At 39.8% G+C, this 22255-nt stretch overlaps 1 protein-coding gene across 1 annotated transcript in view; it reads left to right on the forward strand.

Moving 5' to 3' along the window:
- Positions 1–22255, forward strand: part of ANOS1 (anosmin 1) — a 139591-nt gene that overhangs the window by 22390 nt on the left and 94946 nt on the right. Inside the window, exon 2 of the mRNA XM_040582785.1 lies at positions 8409–8456. Coding sequence (XP_040438719.1) covers positions 8409–8456 — 48 coding nt within the window. The remainder of the gene's footprint in view (positions 1–8408; positions 8457–22255) is intronic.

Genomic DNA, 22255 nt, shown 5'->3' on the forward strand with positions numbered 1-22255 from the left:
GAGAAATACATTTTTCTTTGGCATTTCCTATCTGCTGAGTTTGGTATTTCTCCCCACTAAGTGTGCAGACTTTTCTGAAATTAATTCCTAGGTGCATACTTCGGTATTTGGGAACTGGAAAGCCTAGCTTGAATTTGTTGATTCCATTCAGCGCCTTAATTCCACACTTTACAGTTGGGCCTGGGGGTGCATAGCCCCCAGGATATGGATAAATCTGTGTATTAATTTGTATCTTAGTGAGTATGCAGCCCAGAAGTGTATGTCAGGCACGGTATAAATTATATTTTACCATTACATATAATTTCATGCTGTTGAGATTGTTGAAAGGTTAAGGAAAATGTTGGGAACCTGTCTCTTTAAAGTCATCATTGCAGCAGCTGTTGATTTTTTTACTCAAATGCTTTGTTTCACATCAGTTGGTATGTTATTTGAAGGGCTTATTTCTATGCTTTTTTGTCATTTTTAAAGAATCAGTGAAGTCATCAGGAGAGGCTACTTTTGAGAGAGAGCAGTTTCACTCAAATGTGAATTGAAGATTGGGCAGGGGAGAAACAACTTCCAAACCTGGTAATAGGTATACAGCTACCCTCATAGCACATTAAGTGGCTAGTTCATTTTTCACAGTTGATCTCTGGCATTTAAAAAGATGGGCTCTGTCTCCAAACTTAACTATATGGACAGAGATGCAAATGGAGGAAATTATTTTTTGTTTGTTTTGTTTTATTGTTTGTTTGTTTTTGCTATTACTCCAGTGAAAAGCCAGTTTTTACTTGCTTGTGAAGGTTATTAATTTTTTTTCCCTGGGGCACACTGTAGGTGAAGATTGATTCTTCATTGCCTCTCTGCATGCATTTTTTCCTTACAGGAGATGCTGCACAACTTTTCTTATCGCAAGGTGTAATGGGGCACAGAACACAGATGTTTCTGTCTTAACTCTTTAGACCCAAGGATATTTGTGTGTTTTACCAGAGGAAAGCAAGTGTTCAGATATACTTGCTGAAAGGAAGTCTAGTAAGACTGATCAGAGATGCCAGTTTATCACTTTCATTGAAAATACTTGTGGCTTGTATTTTCATGAAAAATTTGGATGTTAAATCTTGTAATGCTTGTTTAAGGTTGTTTGTTTTTTTTTTTTTTTACAGCCCCCCCCCCCTTCCCATCTTTGCTTTTGAAAACTCTTGCCTTGTACACGTCAAACAGTCCTGGTCTTTGAAAGTCTGATTCTGTTAGTCTGCTGGAAAGGAAACTGTAGGCAGAAAGTGTGTGAAGCTCAGATGGTGGCCTGAGTTCCTGTTGTCTCCATCTATGATGTGTTGCTGGAGACCGTTCTAGTTTCATATGCCTGACATCTTTCATGTGATGTGTCAGTGCTGAGAAGATAGACTATTTGGAGTTTGCCCCATTGAGGACAGTTTCTTCTCCTCTTCAATATACAGATTAAGATACTTTAAGGTTGCCCTGAAGGTGCAGTGGTGGAAGGCTTATAGATGGATGGAAACAGTGGTATTTAACTCTTCCTCAAGGGTATTTCTGCACAGCAAGTTAAGCCACCAATACAGACTAAGTCAGAATTGTCATTGACGTAGATCAGGTTAGGACTGGGTTTGAAGAAAAACAGATGTGAGGGAATTGGAGACGTAATCTGGGAGCATGTAAAATGCAACAGATAAAACACAGATTTCTGATAGTTTGGAATTACGGTTTCAGCCAGGTATACTAGATTAAAAGCAGAAAAAAATCACAGCTGTACATTTGTGTAACTTAGATTAACCATTTGCTAAAATGCAGAGTGGTGGAGAGCATTTGATTTAGCATTCCTGCTTCCTCTGATATCCTGTTGTTCAGAGGAAGCCTGTAGATCTTGTTCTTTCATCTTTTAACAACAAAAGATTATTCACATCATGTTAGTTTGTACAAATCTGAAGTTGCTGAACAGTACTTTTTATGTTTTGCTGAACATACTTTTTAATTCAAGTGGTAATGGTTTTCAGTAGAAAAATGAAAACAGTTGTAGATACTGAACTTACAAAGTAGGGGAGCCACACATCTGGACATTTATGGCATTGATGTCTCAACTAACAGGTATAATTCAAAAGCAGGAGTGCTTTCTCTAGTTCAGTGGAAAGCAGCAGCATAAGTGAAACAAAGTGGCAAGCTGCTGCTAATCTGTTATTGCAATCAGCTACCTCTGTCACATTTTATATGAAGAAGAAAGAGGGGATAAATTGAAAATAGCACATAAAATATTGTTTTAACATTACTGCTGGCTAGGTCTGTAAATGGAACTAATAAATCCTCATACAGGACTGAGGGTAATACTAAAGTATTGCCACTAGCACATGTTATTTACAGCTGTTCCGAAGTTTTATTTCTCCTATTTACATCTCTCTCTTTTTGAAGGGGTTAGACCTGACATGGTGCTCATAGTAAGCTATTCTTATGCTAGAAAATCCGAGTTTTAGATAAATTCTACAGTAATGGCAGATAAAAATCGTAATATAAAATGAAATAACGATTAATTGTAATATGCTGGGAAGATAAGACAAATTTTCATAAAATATTGAAATTAGTGTGAACTAAAATTTTTAAAAAATTGCTCCTAAATAAGCTTGCAAGTGGAAAGGAATGGATATATTTTTAGATTTAACATCCCCAGAGCTCCTTAGGTAATATAGGAATAGAAAGTTTTAGCATTACATCTCATATGAAAAGAAATTGTATATATTAAAGTTTCTGAAGTTCAAATTAAAAGATGAGGTAAAGACATAGGTATAATTTGCATTAGTTTGTTTCTTAAAGTACAAAACATTCAAATTCAATGCTTTAGTTTCAGTTCCTGAGCTTCCAAATATGTCTGGTCCAAGTCTGTGTAACTCACTTTTTCATTGTATCAGATTCAGAATGCTTAATGCTCAAAATGAAGGCAGCAGGGGTTTATCTTGTGTGGCTAAAACACCCAAGTTTGTAGACTAATTACCTTTTCCTCCACGGTTTTGTCTTTCCTGCTAAAAGAAGCTTAAGAAAAACTTGGAAGGTGATTCTGAATTGTCCTTGGAAGTGACTTGCCATTGACATTTTTACAGAACCATTTTAGTGAGCTGTGCTCGTCTCTTAAGTACCAAAAAGGACATGTCCTCAGATAACTAATCTAACCAAAAATTTGTTTCTCTTAATCTTGGAGTAGATCTGTGGTGGTAGTGTTTCTTTTTTTTTCATTCAGCTCATCCATCAGTGCATAGAAGAGTGCACTTAGTTATTGATATTGCTAGAATAATTTTTGTTTATGTTAAAAGCAGATTTATGTTCCTTACGGTATGAATGCTGTAGTTTCCACAGACTATTTGGTGGGAACATGAGTCAAAATCCGTACTGATTGTGTCTTTTTACTTGCTGGGCTTTCTGATCCTTTTGGTGTACAGCATCTTAAAGAAAAGGGATTCTGGTTCCTTTGGCTATATTTTTGTGTTAGGACCAAGCTCCTGTGACATCTGGAAAGATTTTTGGAGCAATATTAGGAGAGCATACTTTGGCTACTTCAAAGACTTGCTTGAAAGAGTCCCGTGGGCTAAGGCCTTGGAGGGAAGGAGGGCCCAAGAGAGCTGGTTAATATTCAGGGATCACCACCTCCAAGCTCAAGAGCAGTCCATGCCAAGGAATAGGAAGTCAGGCAAAAATGCCGGGAGGCCTGCATGGATGAACAGATTGCTTCTAGCAATAGTCAGACCCAGAAAGAAAGCATACGCTGGGTGGAAGCAGGGACCAGTAAACTGGGAGGAGTACAGAAACGCTGTCTGAGCATCCAGGGATGAAGCTAGGGCAGCTGAAGTCCAAATGGAATTGAATCTGGCCAGAGACATGAGGGACAAAAAGAGGGGCTTCTATAAGTACAAGGGAGACAAAAAGAAGACAAGGGAAAATGTGGGCCCGTTGCTTACCGAGACAGGGCACTTGTTTCCATCAGACATGGAGAAGGCTGAGGTACTGAATGCCGCCTTTGCTCAGCCGTTATTAGCATGAGTAGCTGTCAGGAATGCCGGGTCGCAGAGAGCAGCGGGAAGGGTTGGAGGAGGGCAGATGTCCCCTCGTTGGAAGAGGATGAGGTCAGGGAATACGTAAGCAAACTAGACATGAGTAAGTCCATGGGCGCTGATGAGATGCACCCCCAAGTGCTGAGGGAGCTGGTTGGTGTCATTGCGAGGCTGCTCTGATCTTTGATCGACAATGGCTATTGGGAGACATGCCCAAAGACTAGAGGGAGACAAATGTCACTGGAATCTTCAGGAAGGGAAAGAAGGAGGACCCAGGGAACTACAGACCGGTCAGCCTTGCCTCCATCCCTGGGAAGGTGATGGAGCAGCTGATCCAGAAATCAATTTTGAGGTGCATTAAGGACTAGAAAATCATCAGGAGTAGTCAGCATGGCTACACGAAGGGGAAGTCTTGCTTGACCAACTTGGTAACCTTGTGTGATGAAGTGACTGGCCTTGTAGAGGAGGCGAGAGCTGTGGATGTTGTCTGTCGGGACTCCAGTGAGCCTTTGCGCGCTGGCTCCTGTAAGATCCTTACAGACAATCTGTTGATGAACGGGGCAGGATGAGGAGCCAGTGAGGTGGACTGAAAAGTGTCTGAATGGCCAGGCCCTGAGGGTGGTGATTAGCAGTGCAAAGTCAAGTTGGAAGCCAGTGACTAATGGTTTATTCCAGAGGTCAATAGTGGGTCCAGTCCTGTTTAACATCTTCCTTAATGGCCTGGTTGATGAGGCAGGGTGTACCCTCATCAAGTTTGCTGCCGACACAAAACAGGGAGGAGAGGCTGATATGCCAGCGGGTCTTGCTGCCGTCCAGAGGGATCTTGACAGGCTGGAGAAATGGGCTGCCAGGAACCTCATGAAGTTCAGCAAGGGGAAGTGCAAAGTCTGCACCTGGGTAGGAACAACCTCATGCAGAAGTATAGGCTGGGGGCACCCATCTGGAAAGCAGCTTGTCAGAAAAGGTCCTGGGTGTCTTGGTGGACTTGGAGTTAAACATGAGCCAGCAAGGTGCCCCTGCAGCAAAGAAGATTGGTTAATGGTGCCTGGGTCTGCATTAGTCAAAGCGTTGCCAGCAGGTCGAGGGAGGTCATCTTTCCCCTGTCCTCAGCATTGGTGGGACCCCAGCTGGGGTACTGTGTCCAGTTCTGTGGCTCCTCAGTACACAAGAGACAGGAACATATTGGAGAGAGTCCAGTGAAAGGCCAATAAAGTGTTGAAGGTACTGGAGCATATCTTCTGTGAGGAAGGGCTGAGAGAGCTGAGCCTGTTCAGCCTTCAGAAGAGAAGGCTGAGGGGTGGTCTCATTAATGTACATAAATACCCAAAGGGAGGATGCAAAGGAGCCAGGCTCTTCTCAGTGGTGCCCAGTGACAGGACCAGAGGCAGTGGGCACAAACTAGAACTCAAGAGATTTCCTTTTGAGCAAAAAAAAAAAGAAAACTTTTTTTTTTTTTTTTCCCTTTGGGGGTGAGTGATCGTTGACACAGGTTGCCCAGTGAGGTTTTGGAGTCTCCGTCATTGGAGATAATCAAAGGCTGTCTGGATCTGGTCCTGGGCAACTGGCTGTGGGTGTCCCTGCTTGCATAGGGGATTTGGAGCAGATATCTTCAGAGGTCCCTTCCAGTCTCAGTCATTCTGTGTGTGACTTGAACAAGCTTTGGAGTCATAGAATCACAGAATCTCTGAATGGTTGAGTTGAAAGGGACCTTTACCAGTTATCTAGTCTACTCCCCCTGCCCTGTAAAGGGACATCTTTCATGAGATCAGGTTGCTTAAAGCCCTTGAACAACCTGAGTATCAATGCTTCCAATTATGGGGCATCCAGCACTCCTCTGGGTAACATGTTCCAGTATCTCACCACCCTTATTGTAAACTCTTATGTCAAATCTGTGTCTAGCCTCTCAGTTTAAAACTGTTGCCCCTTGTTCTGTCAGTAGAGGCCTTGGTAAAAAGTCTCTCTCCATATTTCTTTTAAGCCCCCTTTTTTAGATTGAAAGATTGTGACAAGGCTACCGCAGAGCCTTCTGTTCTCCCAGCTGAATAGCCCCAACTCTCCACTTCTCTTCATATGAGAGGTATTTTAGCCCCCTGATAATTTTTGTGGCCCTCTCTTGGACCCAATCCCAACAGGTCCAGGTCTTTCTTGTGCTGAGGACCCCAGAGCTGGATGCCGTACTCTAGGTGGGGTATCACTAGAACAGAGTAGAGGGAGATGATCCCTTCCCTTGTCCTACTGGCCGTGTCCTGGGAGCTTGTGTGAAGATGTGACTACATACTTGTATGTAGTTTTCATACAAATGTGATCTCCTCAAACATTCCCTAAGAGATATCCAGCTTCAAGGCATGGGCTTTGTAGTTGTAGCAAGTCACTGTATTCAAGCTTCTAAGCTTTGCTGGGATCAGAACAGAGTATGGCTGCTTTGATAAGCTGGTCTAAGTTGGCTTGGTTGCAGTGCATGCTGATGTATATATTTCTGCTTCAGAACTGTAGTTCTTGTACATCCAGAGAATAAGTTTGGCTTTATCTGTGTGATTTTTCTATATATAAAAAGTTATGTATTGTCATGATTTAACCTTAGCTGGCAAGTAAGCACCACAGAGCCAGTTGTTCACTCGCCCTGCATCAGGATGGGGAAAGAATTGGAAGAGTAAAAGTATGGGTCAAGATAAAGATGATTTAACAGCTAAAGCAAAAGCTGGCATGCAAGCAAAGCAAAGCAAGGAATTCATTCACCACTTCCCATGGGCAGGCAGGTGTTCAGCCATCCCCAGGAAAGCTGGGCTCCATCACATGTGATGGTTACTCGGGAAGACAAATGCTGTAACTCTGAATGTCCACACTTCCTTCTTCTTCCCCCAGCTTTACATGCTGAACATAATGTCATATGGTATGGAGTATCCCTTTGGTCATTTGGGGTCAGCTGTCCCTGCTGTGCCCCCTCCCAACTTCTTGTGCACCCCCAGCCTGCTCGCTGGTGGGGTGAGGAGCAGAAAAGGCCTTGACTCTGTAAGCCCAGCTCAGCAATAACAAGACAACTCTATTATGAACACTGTTTCCAGCACAAATCCAAACCATAGCCCCACAGTAACTACTATGAAGAAAATTAGCTCTATCCCAGCCCAAACCAGCACATGTATATATATTATTCCATTATTTGCATCTCCCCTTATTTAAAAAAAAAAAAAAAAAAAAAAAGTGAAAAAAGTATAGTACTGCTAGTTCTTTGCATTCTGGTGCTCTTCCTTGGAGACTGGTTGCCAAATCTATAGTCAATGCCAAAGGGGAAGGTATAGTACAATCGCATTTGTTCATTCCTGTGGCAATATATTGCCTAGTTCTTCTGAAAGGATGTCCTTTTACTCCCTTATAGACTCACCATTGTAGTTGGATTCTGAACAACAAATTTGCCAGAATCTTCATCTGTTCTGTTTCCAGAGTATGAGCTTATAGGTTATGGAAGAAATACATACATGTGCTTAAGTACATGAACGTGCACTCTTGCAGAGTTTCTGTCACATCTCTTGTGTTCAGTCTACAGTCACTCAGGTCTTCCTGATGCTGTTTTTATCTTCCATTATAGAGAAAGTGAATCAGTATTTTGTTTCATCTCAATCCTGCAAGTCATGCACTTCTTTTTCTGGGCTGTTTTTTTTTTTTTTTTTTTCCCAAAATTGACCTTTCAGAAGCGTCTCTAGTAGAATAGGAGATTGCTGTTTGCCCCTGTGCTGGTTTCATATTTATCTATCTGTTCTCATCATGTTCTCTTTTCCTTTAGTTTAAATTATTATTTTGCATGTGATACTGTATTGGCTGTTTCACTGCAGTCAAGATAAATGAGAGCTATATTGTTTCCTGATCTGGGAAATGCACTTTATTATTAAATTGTAAAATAAAACTGTCATGGTTGACTTTTGGTAAACTCATGTTGCATTTAATTAAATTTTCTATTTACTTCAAAGATGTTCATTATCTTTCCTTGACAATTTATTTTAAGTATTGTGCAGTATTGAAATGTGACTAATGGGCTTTCCATTCATGAATCACTACCAATCCCTATGAACTTCTTAAATACAAGCATTACCTTTTGTTTGCTTCCTAGCCCATCTAGATAGTAAGGGTTTACAAAGATGGGCTAAAAGGTGACTTCAGTCAGTTTTCTACCAGCCTTGCCTGAAGAAATGCTTTTCTAACTTTTCTCTGGTCACTTTACACTTGTCTGAGCTTTTTACAAAAGGGTGTTGGAATAAGGATTGGTATTAGTGTTGTGACACAACATCATTCTCTAAGCAGAACTGAGTGGTCTATTCTGTTTAAACCTCTTAGAGTGATCATGTCTAGTCTTGAAGAAATACTTATTTTCATGTATTTGTCTTTCAGAACAATGGATCACTTGCTTGGTGCCAGAATCATAAACAGTGTTCAAAGGTACGTCCTTTTTTCCCCCTTCTCATTTAAGTTACCTAATTGCTTTCAGACTCTTGTCTGTAGATTAAGTGCTTTTCATCTCAGCCTGTTTTCGGAAGCATCTGTTTCTATTTTATTTAGAAACCTCAATCTGTAAGAAAATATCCAAAATTGAACCAGAGTGATTTACTCTTTCAGGACAAAGGCATCATGTTTGAGGATACATATCAAGCTTAGTTAAACCAATATAATTTTGTGGTTATTAACAAACTTTTCACTGGCTAAAATCTGGTGTATCATTGCGTTCTTTCAGTATTTTTGGTCATAAGAGAGTAAAACTGTCAATCACTTCAAAATCTTCCTCCAATAGCACTGAGGTATGTCAACATTCAACATTTCAATCAGTTTGGTTATTTAATTTTTAGCCTGACAGTGAATTTCTGTGAAAAAATACTTGATACAAATCCTAGTGGCTTTACTGATGCCCTGTCCTATCCTAGCACTTTAATCCTGAAAAACTAGAGGGTAGGTGGGCTAATTGTCAACTGATTCTCCTGTGCAAGAGTCTTTCTATGGTGCCTGGGTAGAATCAACAATGATTTGGCAGCTTTGGTGGGTCAAAGTAGAATTACTGATGCTGACTGTTTGTAAACATCATGAAAGATGCATCCACTGGAAATTTACCTGAAAATGCTGAAGGTAGTATTTTTGTCTAATCTTCCTGGAAATGTATTTCTACAATAAATTTAGCTTTTTAACTTTGATACTTATGTTTTATTCTGTGAAGGTTGTACTGTAAATGGGATTAAATCCACGTAGCATTGCTCTGTATTGTTTTAATAATGTAATCTATGTAAATTCTGGTGCTAACCCTTGATTTTAACACATGACAATTTCTTACCTACATTTAAAAAGCGAGATATTACTGATGTACTGATTTAGCTTCTGTTGAAATCAATGGGATTGGAAATGGACCAATTTGTTCTTGACTGTTCCATTGTAGGAAAATAAAACAAAGTTGATCGCTTTTGTCAGTAGTAAAAACAAGGTTTAACAACATCAGTATAAGAAGAGAGTGGAACATTTCCTGTTAGGTGTGCCACACTGGGAAGGGTTGCACTTCTGCAATGAAATCTCGTAATTCTTAAAAAAACCCAAACAGGTGCAGAGAATGTGTGTCATCATAACTGAATTGTCTTTTAAGGAAAGCGTGGGAGTCTTGTACCGCAGTGATCCTGATGTAATTTTCTTTTTCATTCACTTATGAAAGCTGCCATGGTATGTAATCTGAAGGGTTTGCCAGTGGTTTGTATCTGCCTAACAAAGAAGGAATCATACAAGAAAAGTTGTCCAGCTTTTAAAGCAGAGCATGCCCAAGTTCACAGAATCCACATAAGATGTATATAAGGTATTGTGAATATAAGGTTCACCTCAAGATTTTATGTCTCTTTAAATCAGTGTAGGAATGCTACAAATTAATATTATATTGGAATACAAAATGCAACAACTGTTTAAGTTTTACATTACTTAACATATACTTTACAGTCATACTATCTTATATTTTCATTCTTTCTTAGGAAGGTAATACATTTTCCTTATGAAAGTAGCTGTGTTATGTTTAGAAAAAGAAATAAATATAAACTTTGTCAAATTGTTAGCAGAGATGAACATTAGCAGAATGTTCTTGTTTCAGGCAAACTTTGGTGTTCTGTGTTTTCCAATGCAAAGTCAAACAATTGTGTTACCTAACTGAAACTTCCAAAGCAATGCAGGGGATTGAGCTAACCTTTTAAAAATGCAGATCCCTTTCATTGTTTCTGAGCACCTCAGTGGAGGAGGTTTATATGAGTGTGACTCTGCTAAATATCTCAGATGACATTTTTTCTGAAGGGTTCTCTCACCTTTATTTTGTGGTTGTAGTGTTTAGTGACACAGCTCTTTGAGGTGATTTGTGGTAAAGTTCAGATGACAGCAAACATCCAGCTACTTTGTTAGCGGAGGGGACTTGGAAGCACAGAAGCATCTCTTGTTTGCAGAAGTATTTGCATCTGATACACAGTGGAGAAATTTTATTTGCAAGTTGCAACAATATATGAGTTCAGGAGAAAAGCAGAAAACATCCAACAATTTTCACAACTGTATTTTTTTCTTATGCATATTAACCCACTGACTATATGCATATAGTGACTCACACAGGTGAAGGGTCTGCTTCACTCTTGTTTATTTTGACCAATAACTTCTCTTTTATGTAATCCACTTGTTTATTTTGACCAATAACTTCTCCTTTATGTAATCCACTTAGAATCATAGAATAGATTGGGTTGTAAGGAACCTTTGAAGGTCATCTAGTCCAACCCCCTTGCGATGAGCAGGGACATATTCAGCCAGATCAGGTTGCTCAGAGCCCTGTTGAACCCAGCCTGAAACGTTTCCAGGGATGGGGCATCTTGCCACCTCTCTGGGTAACCTGTTCCAGTGTTTCATTGCCCTCATCATAAAGAATGTCTTCATTATATGTGGTCTTAATCTACCGTCTTTTAGTTTAAAACCACTACCCCTTGGCCTGTTGCAACAGGCCCTGCTAAAAAGATTCTACCCATCTTTCTTATAAGTCCCCTTTAAGTACTGAAAGGCTGCTATAAGGTGTCCCTGGAGCCTTCTCTTCTCCAGGCTGAAAAATGCCAATTCTTATCCTTTCCTCATAGGAGAGGTGTTCCATTCCAATGATCATTTTTGTGGCCGCCTCTTGACTTGCTACAACAGGTCCATGTCTTTCTTGTGCTGAGTGCTCCAGAGTGTGGTCTCACCAGAGCAGAGTAGAGGGGCAGAATTGTCTCCCTTGGCCTGCTGGCCATAGTGCTTTGGATACTTTCTGGGCTGCAGACGCACATTGTCAGCTCATGTCCAGCTCTTAATCCAGCAGTATTGCCAAGTCCTTTTTGGCAGGGCTGCTCTCAGCTCCTTCATCCTCCATCTGTATTGATGCTGGCGGTTGCCCTGACCTAGGTGCAGGATCTTGCACACATGGGCCCACTTCCTCGCGCTTGCCTAAGTCCCTCTGGATGGCGTCCCTTCTCTCAGCTGTGTCAGCTGCACTACTCAGCTTCATATCACCTTCAAAGGGCCTTTTGAGGGTGCACTTGATCCCACTGTCTGTGCCATTGATAATGATAATAAACAGTACTGGTTCCAGTATGAACCTCTGAGGAACACCACTTGTCACTGATCTCCATCTGGACATTGAACCATTGGCCACTATGCTCTGGATGCAAACATCCAACCAATTCCACATCCACTGAACAGTCCATCCAGCAAGTCCATATCTCTCTGATTTAGAGAGGAGGATATTGTGGGGGACTGTATCAAAGGCTTTACAGAAGTCCAGATAGACAATATCCTTAGCTCTTCCCTTGTCCACTGATGTGATCTCTCCATCATAGAAGGCCACTAGGTTGGTCAGGCAAGACTTGCCCTTGCTGAAACCATGCTGGCTGTCTCACATCACATCCCTGTCCTCCATGTGCCTTAGCATAGCTTCTAGGAGGATCTGTTCTGTGATCTTCCCAGAGACAGAGGTGAGGCTGACAGGTTGGTAGTTCCCAGCGTCTTCCTTTCTACCCTTTTAAAAAAATGGGTGCAATGTTTCCCTTTTTCCAGTCACCATGGTCCTCACCTGACTGCCATGACTTTTCAGATACCATGGAGAGTGCCTTGGAAACTACATCTGCCAATTCCCTCGTGATTCTGGGATGTATCTTGTTAGGTCCCATAGGCTTATGCTTGTTCAGCTTCCTCAGGTGGTCACATACCTGATGTTCTCTTACAGTGGGATGGATGTTGCTCCCCCAGTCCCTGCCCTGAGGTCCATCCACTTGAGATGTGTGGGAAGAGAGGCTGTCAGTGAAGACTGAGGCAAAAAAAAGGTTGAGTACCTCAGCCTTATCCTCGTCTTTTATTACTAGTCTTGTTCATCAGGAGGGTTATGCTTTCTTTGACCTTCCTTTTCTGGCTGACATACCTATAGACATGCTTCTTATTATTCTTTGTGTCCCTTGCCAAGTTCAGCTCCAGCTGTGCCTTAGCCTTCCTGACATCATCCCTACTTAACTGGGCAGGATCCCCATACTTTTCCCAGGATACCTGTCCCTGTTTCCACTGCCAGTGTATTTCCTTCTTGCTCTTTAGTTTTACCAGCAGGCCTCTGCTCAGCCATGCCTGTCTCTTGCCTTCCTTTCTTGATTTTACACCTGGGGGTCGAGAGCTCTTGCACTCTATGGAAAATGTCCTTGAAGATCTGCCAGCTCTGTTCTGCTCCCTTGTCCCTGAGGGCAGTTTCCCAGGGGAGTCCTATTGCTTGAACAGCTGAAACTTTGCTTTCCTAAAATTCAGGGTCCTGACTTTACTCTTCACCTGACCCATATCCCTCAGGACTGTGAACTCCACAAGTGCATGATCGCTGCAGCTAGGCTGCCTCCAATCTTGACATCACTGATTAGCTCACTTGGACTAAAGCATTACAGTAATCACTGAGTTTGTTGAACAACCTCCCACTAACAGCTGTGTGTGGATTAAGGTACTACTTGATGTGTGAAGCACTGTCAGAATCTGGCCCAATAAAACAGTCTGCAGGGATGACTTAAGTACTTCCAGGATAACAATGTCACAATGGAGGTTTGATCTCTTTGATCAATGGCAATAAAGTGGTTTATGTTGTATTTTGAATTCCCTCACTGACTTCACCTTTGCTATTGGATTTAGCTTTCAAATCTTTACATAATTCTTGTTTAAATCCTTGTCTCTCCTTAACTTACCCTCTGAAAATCTTTATGTAGTATTTTGCCACTTTCTCTCCAGTATTGTCACTATTCTGTATGCCCATCTACCTGTTTCTTAGAAGTCTACCAAATAATCAGTGAATTGTTTAGGTTGGAAGGAACCTCGTGAGATCTGCTAGTGCAATGCCTCTACTCAAGCAGGGCCAGCTAGAGCAAGTTATCCAAACTCACGTCCATTTGGGTTTTGAGTATCTCCACAAATGAAGACCACAGTCTCTCTGGGAACCTATTCTTGTGTTTGACCACCCACACAGAAAAAAAGGTTTTTGTGTTTCCTGGTTTTTAATTAATGCCCATCACCTCTTGCCTGGTCTGTGGGCATGATTAAGAAGAGGCTTGCTCCCTCTGCTTTTCATCAGTTATTTATAAACATGGGTAAGATCCCCCTGAACCTTCTTTTCTCCAGACTGAACAGTCCCAGCTCTCTGAGCTTCTCTGTATATGGCAGATGCTCCAGTCCCTTAATGGTATTCATAGCCCTATGTTTTCTTCTTTTCTACTTATGCTTTCCAAGCCCAAAATGACTCCTGTCTACTGTCATTCACAAAGCTCCTGTCCTGTCCTTGAAATCCCACTGCCTTCTGTCATCTCATTAACAGCAAGTCTTGCTAAACTGTATGTAAATGCATAGTGTTTGCTGTTCCTGCTCCATTTTGCCAGTTTGCTTTTAGCGTGAGCTCCATAGTGCCGAGGTTGTTCTCAAGTATTTGGAAGTGCTGAGCACATGACAGGTGCTTCCCTGTAAAAACAACACTAAGAGCCGAATGCCAGTGAGAGTAACATGAAATGACAGTGCCCTACATTGATGCTGGTTTAGTGAAAAATGTATTATAGCCCTAAGGGGGGGCAAAATGACTGGGAAAGGCATTTCAAGAGAGTTTCTGAAGTAGAGATATTTTTTATTTTTTTTAACTGCTTCTTAACAGAAGTGGGGTTTTTTTGTAAGCAACTGAAAGTCAAAAGACCAGCAGGCATAATGCAGAGCTACATGTGCAGTGGCATTTACAAGGATTGGAGATAAATGGGGATCATCATAACGCACTGTGAATTGCAACAGAACTTTCTTGTTCCCACCAGCCAAGGCAGTGGTCCCAGATTGATTGATTCTGCAGAAAGGCTGTTTTTTGAGTTTTCAGAACTGAGAGGAAAATGTGAAAATAAAGATAAATAAGTTTATACAAATGCTGCAGCCAAATAAACAGACTGTTTCAAACATGAGGCTCTAATTTCTGTTTAGAATAATATGCACTCCTGAATTCAGTCTGTGAGCAATTGTTTCAGGTTTCCAGCTGAGCTCTTTCCAAAGATAATGCAGGTGGAAAGATGAGTTAATGGTTTAAACAATTAGAGATTTGATGCACTCTTCCATCTGTCAAAGCCCACTGAAATGAAAGCTCACAGTTTTAATTTGTGCCTCCAGCATCTAACTCAGTCTGAAATGGTGTCAGTGATTTGCCCTGTGCACAGTACTGTCATTCTTATGGTAAGCATTCTGTGCACACATGCTGGGAGACTTTTATCAAACATATTAGTGTGCATTTGAGAGATCATTAGCCTGACGTAGCTGGAACATTCCAGGTTTCTTAGCCTGGAAACTCGCATCTCTGCTGGAAAGTATGTTGAACCGCTGTTATTTACACAAGAAAGCTACAGCAGGATGGGGATAGCTTTGTAAAATTCAAGAGGAATAGTGGTTCTTGGTATTGTCAACCTATCGTGATTTAAGTACCACCCATGAGAGGATGAGATAGTGGGTGTAAAAAAAATACTCTTCCTTGATCTGCTAGAGAGAGTGTTTTTCTTTCATCTAGTAAAAGATAAGGTAAAACCATTTAATAGAATCAGAGTTCATAAGAATTGGTCAGGTTATTGGTGTGCTAAATAGACAAAATAATCGTGAGCATATAAGAAGTAAGAAGGCAGATGCAATACTTATGGAATATTTGATGGTTTTTTATATTCATCTATAAAAAGGTAAAGGGGGCTGAGAGAACCACAGTGGTTAGAAAATTGAAGCTGTTCTAGTCAGGAAATAGGTTGACTGAAGTTTCTGGATATTTGTGTTTGGGGAAATAGAAGAAAGCTTTGTGATTCAGTGTTTGTTTATACAGAAGCATTAGTGTATAAATGTGCTGTGATGACAGGAATCCCTTTGTTCTCTAAGGGCCTTGAGAACTGACAAATACAGAGTTACAGTCCAAACAGTGTTTACAGTACTTTGTAATCCTCTGATGTAGTGCTCCATATTTGTGGATATCAAGCTTTATTTTTCGGGTATCAAATAAATAGTTGTATTGGAACATGGAACACTGAAAAAAGTGGAAATGAAGAAGGTTCACATTCTTCACAGCTTCCATGTTGGATCACATCAGTCATCCTTCCAGACTAATACTGTGTTACCAGCTATAGGTTCTCCATAGGTAAGTAAACCTACAGGTCTGGACTAACCTGCTGGTAGAAGAAGTTTACTTAAGCCCTATTACTTATTTTTGTGTGGTACTGTGAAACGTAAGGGTATTTGCTTTTCAAGATACGAGTTTTTGTTTCTCAGCTCTTACTGTTTATTGTTTTGTTCACCTTAAATGTTTTTGTCTTGAAAAACAGACTTCAGACCTTGATGGAAGGTGCTTTGCTGGGCCTTCATTTTGAATGGCCCTGCTGATAACCTTCTGTCTCTAGAATGAATGGTTAGAATCAAGTTATTATTATTTTTCTTCTGGTAAAGGATTTATCACCACTGCTAGAGCCCTTATGATCGGTAGGGAGGAAAGGATCATATTGGTTGTCTGTCCCTGTACCCCAGGTTGCCATTGATGCAGATTTCTGCTGAGTTAGTTTCTCATTGATCTTCATTGTGGGTTTTTAGAAAAGGTTGGCTCTTTGGGAGCTTGTTTTTCTTGCCAGCTGTATTTGGTCTACTTTGTTAACAGAGTTAAGCAGGTCTGATCACTATGCTGTGTGAAATTTGAACTACCGAATACTGAGCAAACTGAGCCAATGCTGAGAATAACTAGCCAAAGATTAAGTAACTCTATTTCATAGTGAAAGGACACAAAATTGTCATTAATGACTGAACTGTGCCAATGCTTCATGGGGATAAAAGCATAGCAGTCTCAATTCTGATCTCAGAAATACAAATGCTGGATTTAGACCTTAAGTCTGCATACTCTACACTATGTACAGACATACACTACAGCTAAAGGAGAAGTGTGTGCGTGGGCGCATGCATGTGTGCACACACACACACACACACATACCCAAGAGATATTTATTGAAGCTGGCATACTGAAGCACTAAATGCTTCTTTAACTTAGCTTTATCCGCTTCAGTGAATACTGTTCAGAATCCAGGGATATTCAGACTGCAGAACCCTTTATTTAGAGGTATTTGAGCACAAAAATAATCCCTTCCTAGAAACTTTTGAAATGGCAATGGAGCTATGCAGCCTAATGAACTATAAATTTTTGTCATCTAGAAAGCAGTTTATTAAGTAACATCTAGCAGAAGGCAAATCATCACTGGAACAACACTGGTCAGACAGTAAAGACAGACAGTACCACTAAGACTAAGGAAAATTAGCAGTAAATCTGCTTGAAAACAAGCAACAGATTTATCCTTCTAAATCTTTAGTTTTCCCAGGTCTGTCACACCACTCAGTTTACTCAAAGCTTGTACATATTTTTTTCTCATCTTTCAGTAACTTCGCACTCTATATGCAGAGGGAAATATATAACATGGAAGTGTATTTGAGATTTTGATTTCCCAAATACAGTCTTGGTTCCCTGAGCTCAGCTGCATGAATTAGTGTTTTGAAATTTTAATAGCTGTCATAAGTCAGAGAATCTATACAAAATCTATAACTTTGCAGTTGAGATCAGAATCTTGATTTTATCTTATTAAATGACATTTCATTAACCTAATTAATTCTAGGTGCAAAAGAGGCTGTAATAGTCTGTTTAAATGTATGGTCCTTTTCTCCTTTTGGGGGAGACAACTGCAGAGTTAGATCAAATACAGCTCTACTTAAGTGACAAAGACAAAATGTACTTGCATTGACCTTTAATGTAGTAATAAAATATATTCAAGCCACTGTAAAGGCACAGAGCCTGAAAACTACGTATATCTGTATCTTAGCCTTGACTTTAAAAGGAGTTTTGCTTGACTAGACCCAGGGCATTAGTCAAAATCCACTGAAGTAAGGAATACTAACTTTAAACAAGCTTTATATCCGTCCATAAGGCAAGACTGGGCTTTTTCAGGTGACCTACCTTGGGGTTTCTTCGTTACCATAGTATTAAAAGGGATATAAAAATGTGCTTGGGTAGCTGAGGTTACTGGGATGAGAGGAAGGCAACTGTCTTTGAGGCATGCAGACAAGGATGTAGGCACCCTTTTCTCCACGCACTCACTCATTGAGCTGTAAGGAAAGCATTGAGCTGGAACTGGGACCTGTGTTCGTTTTCCGCTATTGAGTGCCTGCAAAGAACTGGGAAACTATCAGAGCACAGAAGCATGGTCTGTCCTAAAACAGAAATTGTAGGTTTTGTTTTGTAACATAAAGTGTGACGTTTGATCAGGCATTGAAGAGTTAATTCCGTTTTGGCACTGTCTGTATATTGGAATAACTATACACAACAGACAAAAATATTTCTGAAAGGGTGCGGTGTTAAAGGGCTGGTTTTGCGTTATCATGAATTTTAAGCAGATCTCATTGAATTTCTGTAGAAAGTTCTGCATAAAGTCAGTTTGGGGTGTAGTCTCAGGTTAACAGGTCAAGGCAACTGGTTTTGACAGTTCTTCGTAATAATCACACCTACTATATAGATTACAAACATGCATTCTGATTTTTAGTTAAATCAAGTGGTTTTAGCTATTGCAATGGCCTGAAGAATTTAAACACAGAGTCAGCATAGAACTATACAGATGCAAATCCCCAAAAGTGAGATAGTGACAGGAAAATACTCAGGCCTGTTTTCCAATACTCAGGCCTGTTTTCCAATACTGTATCATTTCTGAAGTCACTTACCTGCAATTGGGTCTAAAGGCTGCTTGCTGTATTCCAATTTAAAATTGGTTTGCTGCTTCATTTTATGCAAGTGAATAGTTATTTGGAGTGTAAAGTGAAGGGGAAAATCATAGCCATATTTCTTGAACGTTGACATACGTGCTTAACATGTATAGGAAATGTGAAGAGGTAAGGCGTTTCGTTTTCGTGTTCAACCTACGGAGTTGCCCATGCAGGAATACCAACAGGATCCACTACACTAAAATGAAAGAAGGCAAAGGATAGCTATTCAGCATTATACTATTTGATGCTAGTGCAAGTATGCATAAAAGGATTTCCTTTTTCAGGAAGGTGTTTTCAGCTTATGTATTTAGAAATGAAAGGATTGCCGTAATTAATTCTGGAAAGGAATTTTTCCTTTGGAGCGTGAACCAGGAGACGGACTTATGAACAAGAATCTTTAACCCAGAATATCTGTTGTTGTGCTTCTTATAAGATGTGAAACCTCTGGATTCCAGCAAATGTCAGAGTTCACAGCCTCTGAATTTGGATAAAGAAAACAGGTGCCTATATTTTTTCTCACAGAGGTAATATTGTTGTATTGAAAATATGTTAAATCTAAATATCCACAAATCCAAATATCCACAATAAATCAGGGCATGAATGTAAAAATAAAATTCAGTTATGGGACTTCAGATTTGAACTGCACCCTCTGAAGTTAGTAGAAATTTTCCAGAGTGAGGATTGCAGAATTGGTTTTTAAAGCTGTTTCATATTAGGAATTAAATAACCCAATTTTATGATTTATGTAATATGTTTAGCTTTATTGTTACTGAATTTTGAACTCCTTTGAGAGGGAAGTAGACTTACTTTTGTTTTACAGAAATATGAACACTTTGTTGGCCCCAATAAACAACAAAGATACTGGTTAAACAGTAGTTGCCACTTTGTCATTGTTTTCAACTTATGTCCACTTGAACCAGGCATTAGCGTCATGTGGATTCTGATGTGTTGCTCTTCCTAATGTCTGGAATTCTTTCGGTTTAGTCTGAGAATACAATACAGAGCCCGGAACGGATTCCTGGCCTGGTTCATGCAGCTGTTGTTAGGAGGACAACTAGCTGTGCTTGCTTCTGAGTGGCAGGAGGGCTCATGGGAGGTACGGTCAGACCCAGAAGACAGAGATCAGTCTGGCTACAGTTATTAATTTTTGTTTGGGTCTGGACCATATTGTTGAGTGGTATCTGAAGGTATCATTATTCACTCAGCAGGTGGAAGGTAAAGCTCCTAAAGGGCTACAAGCAAGGGATGGAACTGGAGGTTTTTGGGTGAGATTTTTGGAAGGTTAAGAGCTGTAGCTGTAAAAAAGCTCCAAGACAATGAGAACTAACACATAACTATTTAAATCAATGACAACACTACCAAACCTGACTTTGTCACCTTGGAAGACCATTGGCTCAGCAAAAAAAAACCAGCTGGTGTTTCAGACCATCTTTCTGCTGGAGATCTATTCTGTCCCTATGTTACTTTGGGTTCTGTTTTCCTACCTCTTTATCATTGAAGGTACCTGCGTGACAGAAGTATTGTGTTTCTTTATAGTTCAGCTGTTACTGCTGCACAATTTCTTCATCCAAAGTCGTCATTCACTTTGCGTCATCTTACACAACTCCTATGATAATCGTAACCTAATTTTTTTCGTGGGGTCATGATACAGAAAATAATCACCTTTTAATTGCTCGTTTTCTTCAAAAGATGAATTAAATCTTTCAGTTTCATAACTGAATATTTTAAAATTAATCTGTAGTTACATAATACATTTGAATAACAAATTAATGTTTAAAAAGTGATGTGGTTTAATTTCTACCCTTACTTATAAATAAACTGGAACCAGGAGAACTAAAATAACACAGCTTTATTGTTTGGAAATAGATTTTTTTGTTAAAGGATAATGGTGGTGCTTAAAATCACAATACTACTTCATTCAAAGTAATATCTGGCTGTAGAAGAAATCATCAGATTTTCGTGTTTTCTGTGTTTAATAAGGGTTTGTCAGTACTGCAGAAAGAAGAATTTAATTCCTTAAATGGCAAGTAAGTAGGTCATCATCATCTTCAGGGAAAGGCTTATTTGTCCTCATTTTTCCTGGGTCCAGCATTATGCAAATTCATTTTATAAGGCACTTGAAAGTAGTTATTGTAAGGAAGTGGGTGTATCTATATGCAGTTCTTTAAAGATGTTATTTTATTTTTTTTAATCCAGGAGACATCAACAGGAAAATAGATTTTCAAACACTATTCATATACATGAATGTTTTTAATCACTGATATGGGAAGATTGAATTAATTAGAAACGCAGCTCTTCTTCCTCCTCCTTACTGGTTCAGTGGTAGAAAGATGGTCAAATGTAATACTGATATAAAAGTGTAAAGTGGTGAAGTGTATGATGCACTTAATGGCTATTTAAACTACTTTTGGCAGATCGTATAAAAATGTTAAATGCATTGGTGCTATTCTGTAAAAGAGTAAGTGGACAGTATGGTGGTGAAGGGGCAGTGAAGAGGCAGCGTAGTGGTGTAGGCAGATCACATACCCACATGCCAACAAATTGCAGGGATCATTCTTGCCCCACCAGCAGGATCATTCTAGTGGAGGCTTGTTGCACCACTGCCATCTGCCTACAAAGTCTTCCCCTTGTCAGTAAATGATCTGTGGATTTACTTCTCTACCTTAGTGTATTAATAAAATGGTTTGTTTGCCATGGAATTAAAAAAAGAAAGCAGAGTTTATATCATAATAATTTGAAGTGTTTTTCCCTCAAGTTGTCACGACTTTCTGGGTAGATCAGTGCAATTCAAACAGCTGCATGTGTTTTGTGTTTGCACAGAAACTCACTTGATTGATCTGTTAGTTTGGAGTGACATTTTAAGTGCATTACAGTTTGGTTTTTGCTTTTTTTCCTGTGGAAAGTTGTACTTTTTATTCTAGTTTTATTTAATAGTGAATTTAGGTAAAAGCTCTTGAGTATGGTTTATGGTGCTGTCCTGGAAGGGTAGGCATTTTTTCTTTATTGCTAACATTTGTTGGGTGATGGCAGGTTATCAAACAGTACAGAGCTGTTTAACACCTTGGAAGAAGACAATAAAGGAACACTTACTTAACAAGAAGCACTGTGCTTTGGGAAGTCTGTCAGTGAGAAGAAGGCCTTTAAAGATGTCAGGCCTATTTTGACCTTTCCACCCCTTGTTTGTATTCTACTGTTTCAGCTTTGCAAATTACTCCACATTTGGTACTTGAATTGAAAATAGACATCATGTAAACTGGAAGGAATATGAATTCAAAAAAATGATTACACTTTCTGTTCATGGCTTTGGAATATTTTTAAAGGAAAGAAAAATATTTTCTTATTTAAATAAATTATATATGTAGTTATTTTAGGGTGGTCTGTCAAAGTGGTAAATGTTGCATCAAATCTAAGTACTACTGATGTATGGTACTGTATGCCTACAGTAATATGAGCTTCTCTGTAATGATGTGTGACATTCACTGTGCAAGCTCCATGCTGTATTTTATTCAGCATTTGGACAGCATGATATTCTGACCTTGTCTGATTGGTGATCTCATTTATTGTGAATGTTGCAAGAACTGTAAACAAAGCCTGGAAGAATTGTCAAGCTGCCAAGTTGTATTGTTCTATATCTTTTCAAGACAAAACCACAGAAATTTATCTGTCTTGACACCTTTGTGTCTTGTATTAAGAAAGCCTTAACTAACTTCTCTTTAGTTCTGTGGTCTACCATCTAAAAATGCCACATCTTATAAAGAGAACAGGTGGAAAGGCTTTTAAGGAGAGGCCTCGGGGGAGATGGACTAAGTTAGGAAAAAATAACAGCAGCTAAATTGTCTAGTGCATTCCAAGATTGACAAGAGTGCATCATAAGAAGAGTGTATGAAACATTTAAATAATGCTTCTGCATTATAATT

This window comes from Falco naumanni, chromosome 2 (genome assembly GCF_017639655.2).
Source record: "Falco naumanni isolate bFalNau1 chromosome 2, bFalNau1.pat, whole genome shotgun sequence".
Classification (NCBI taxonomy): Eukaryota; Metazoa; Chordata; class Aves; order Falconiformes; family Falconidae; genus Falco; species Falco naumanni.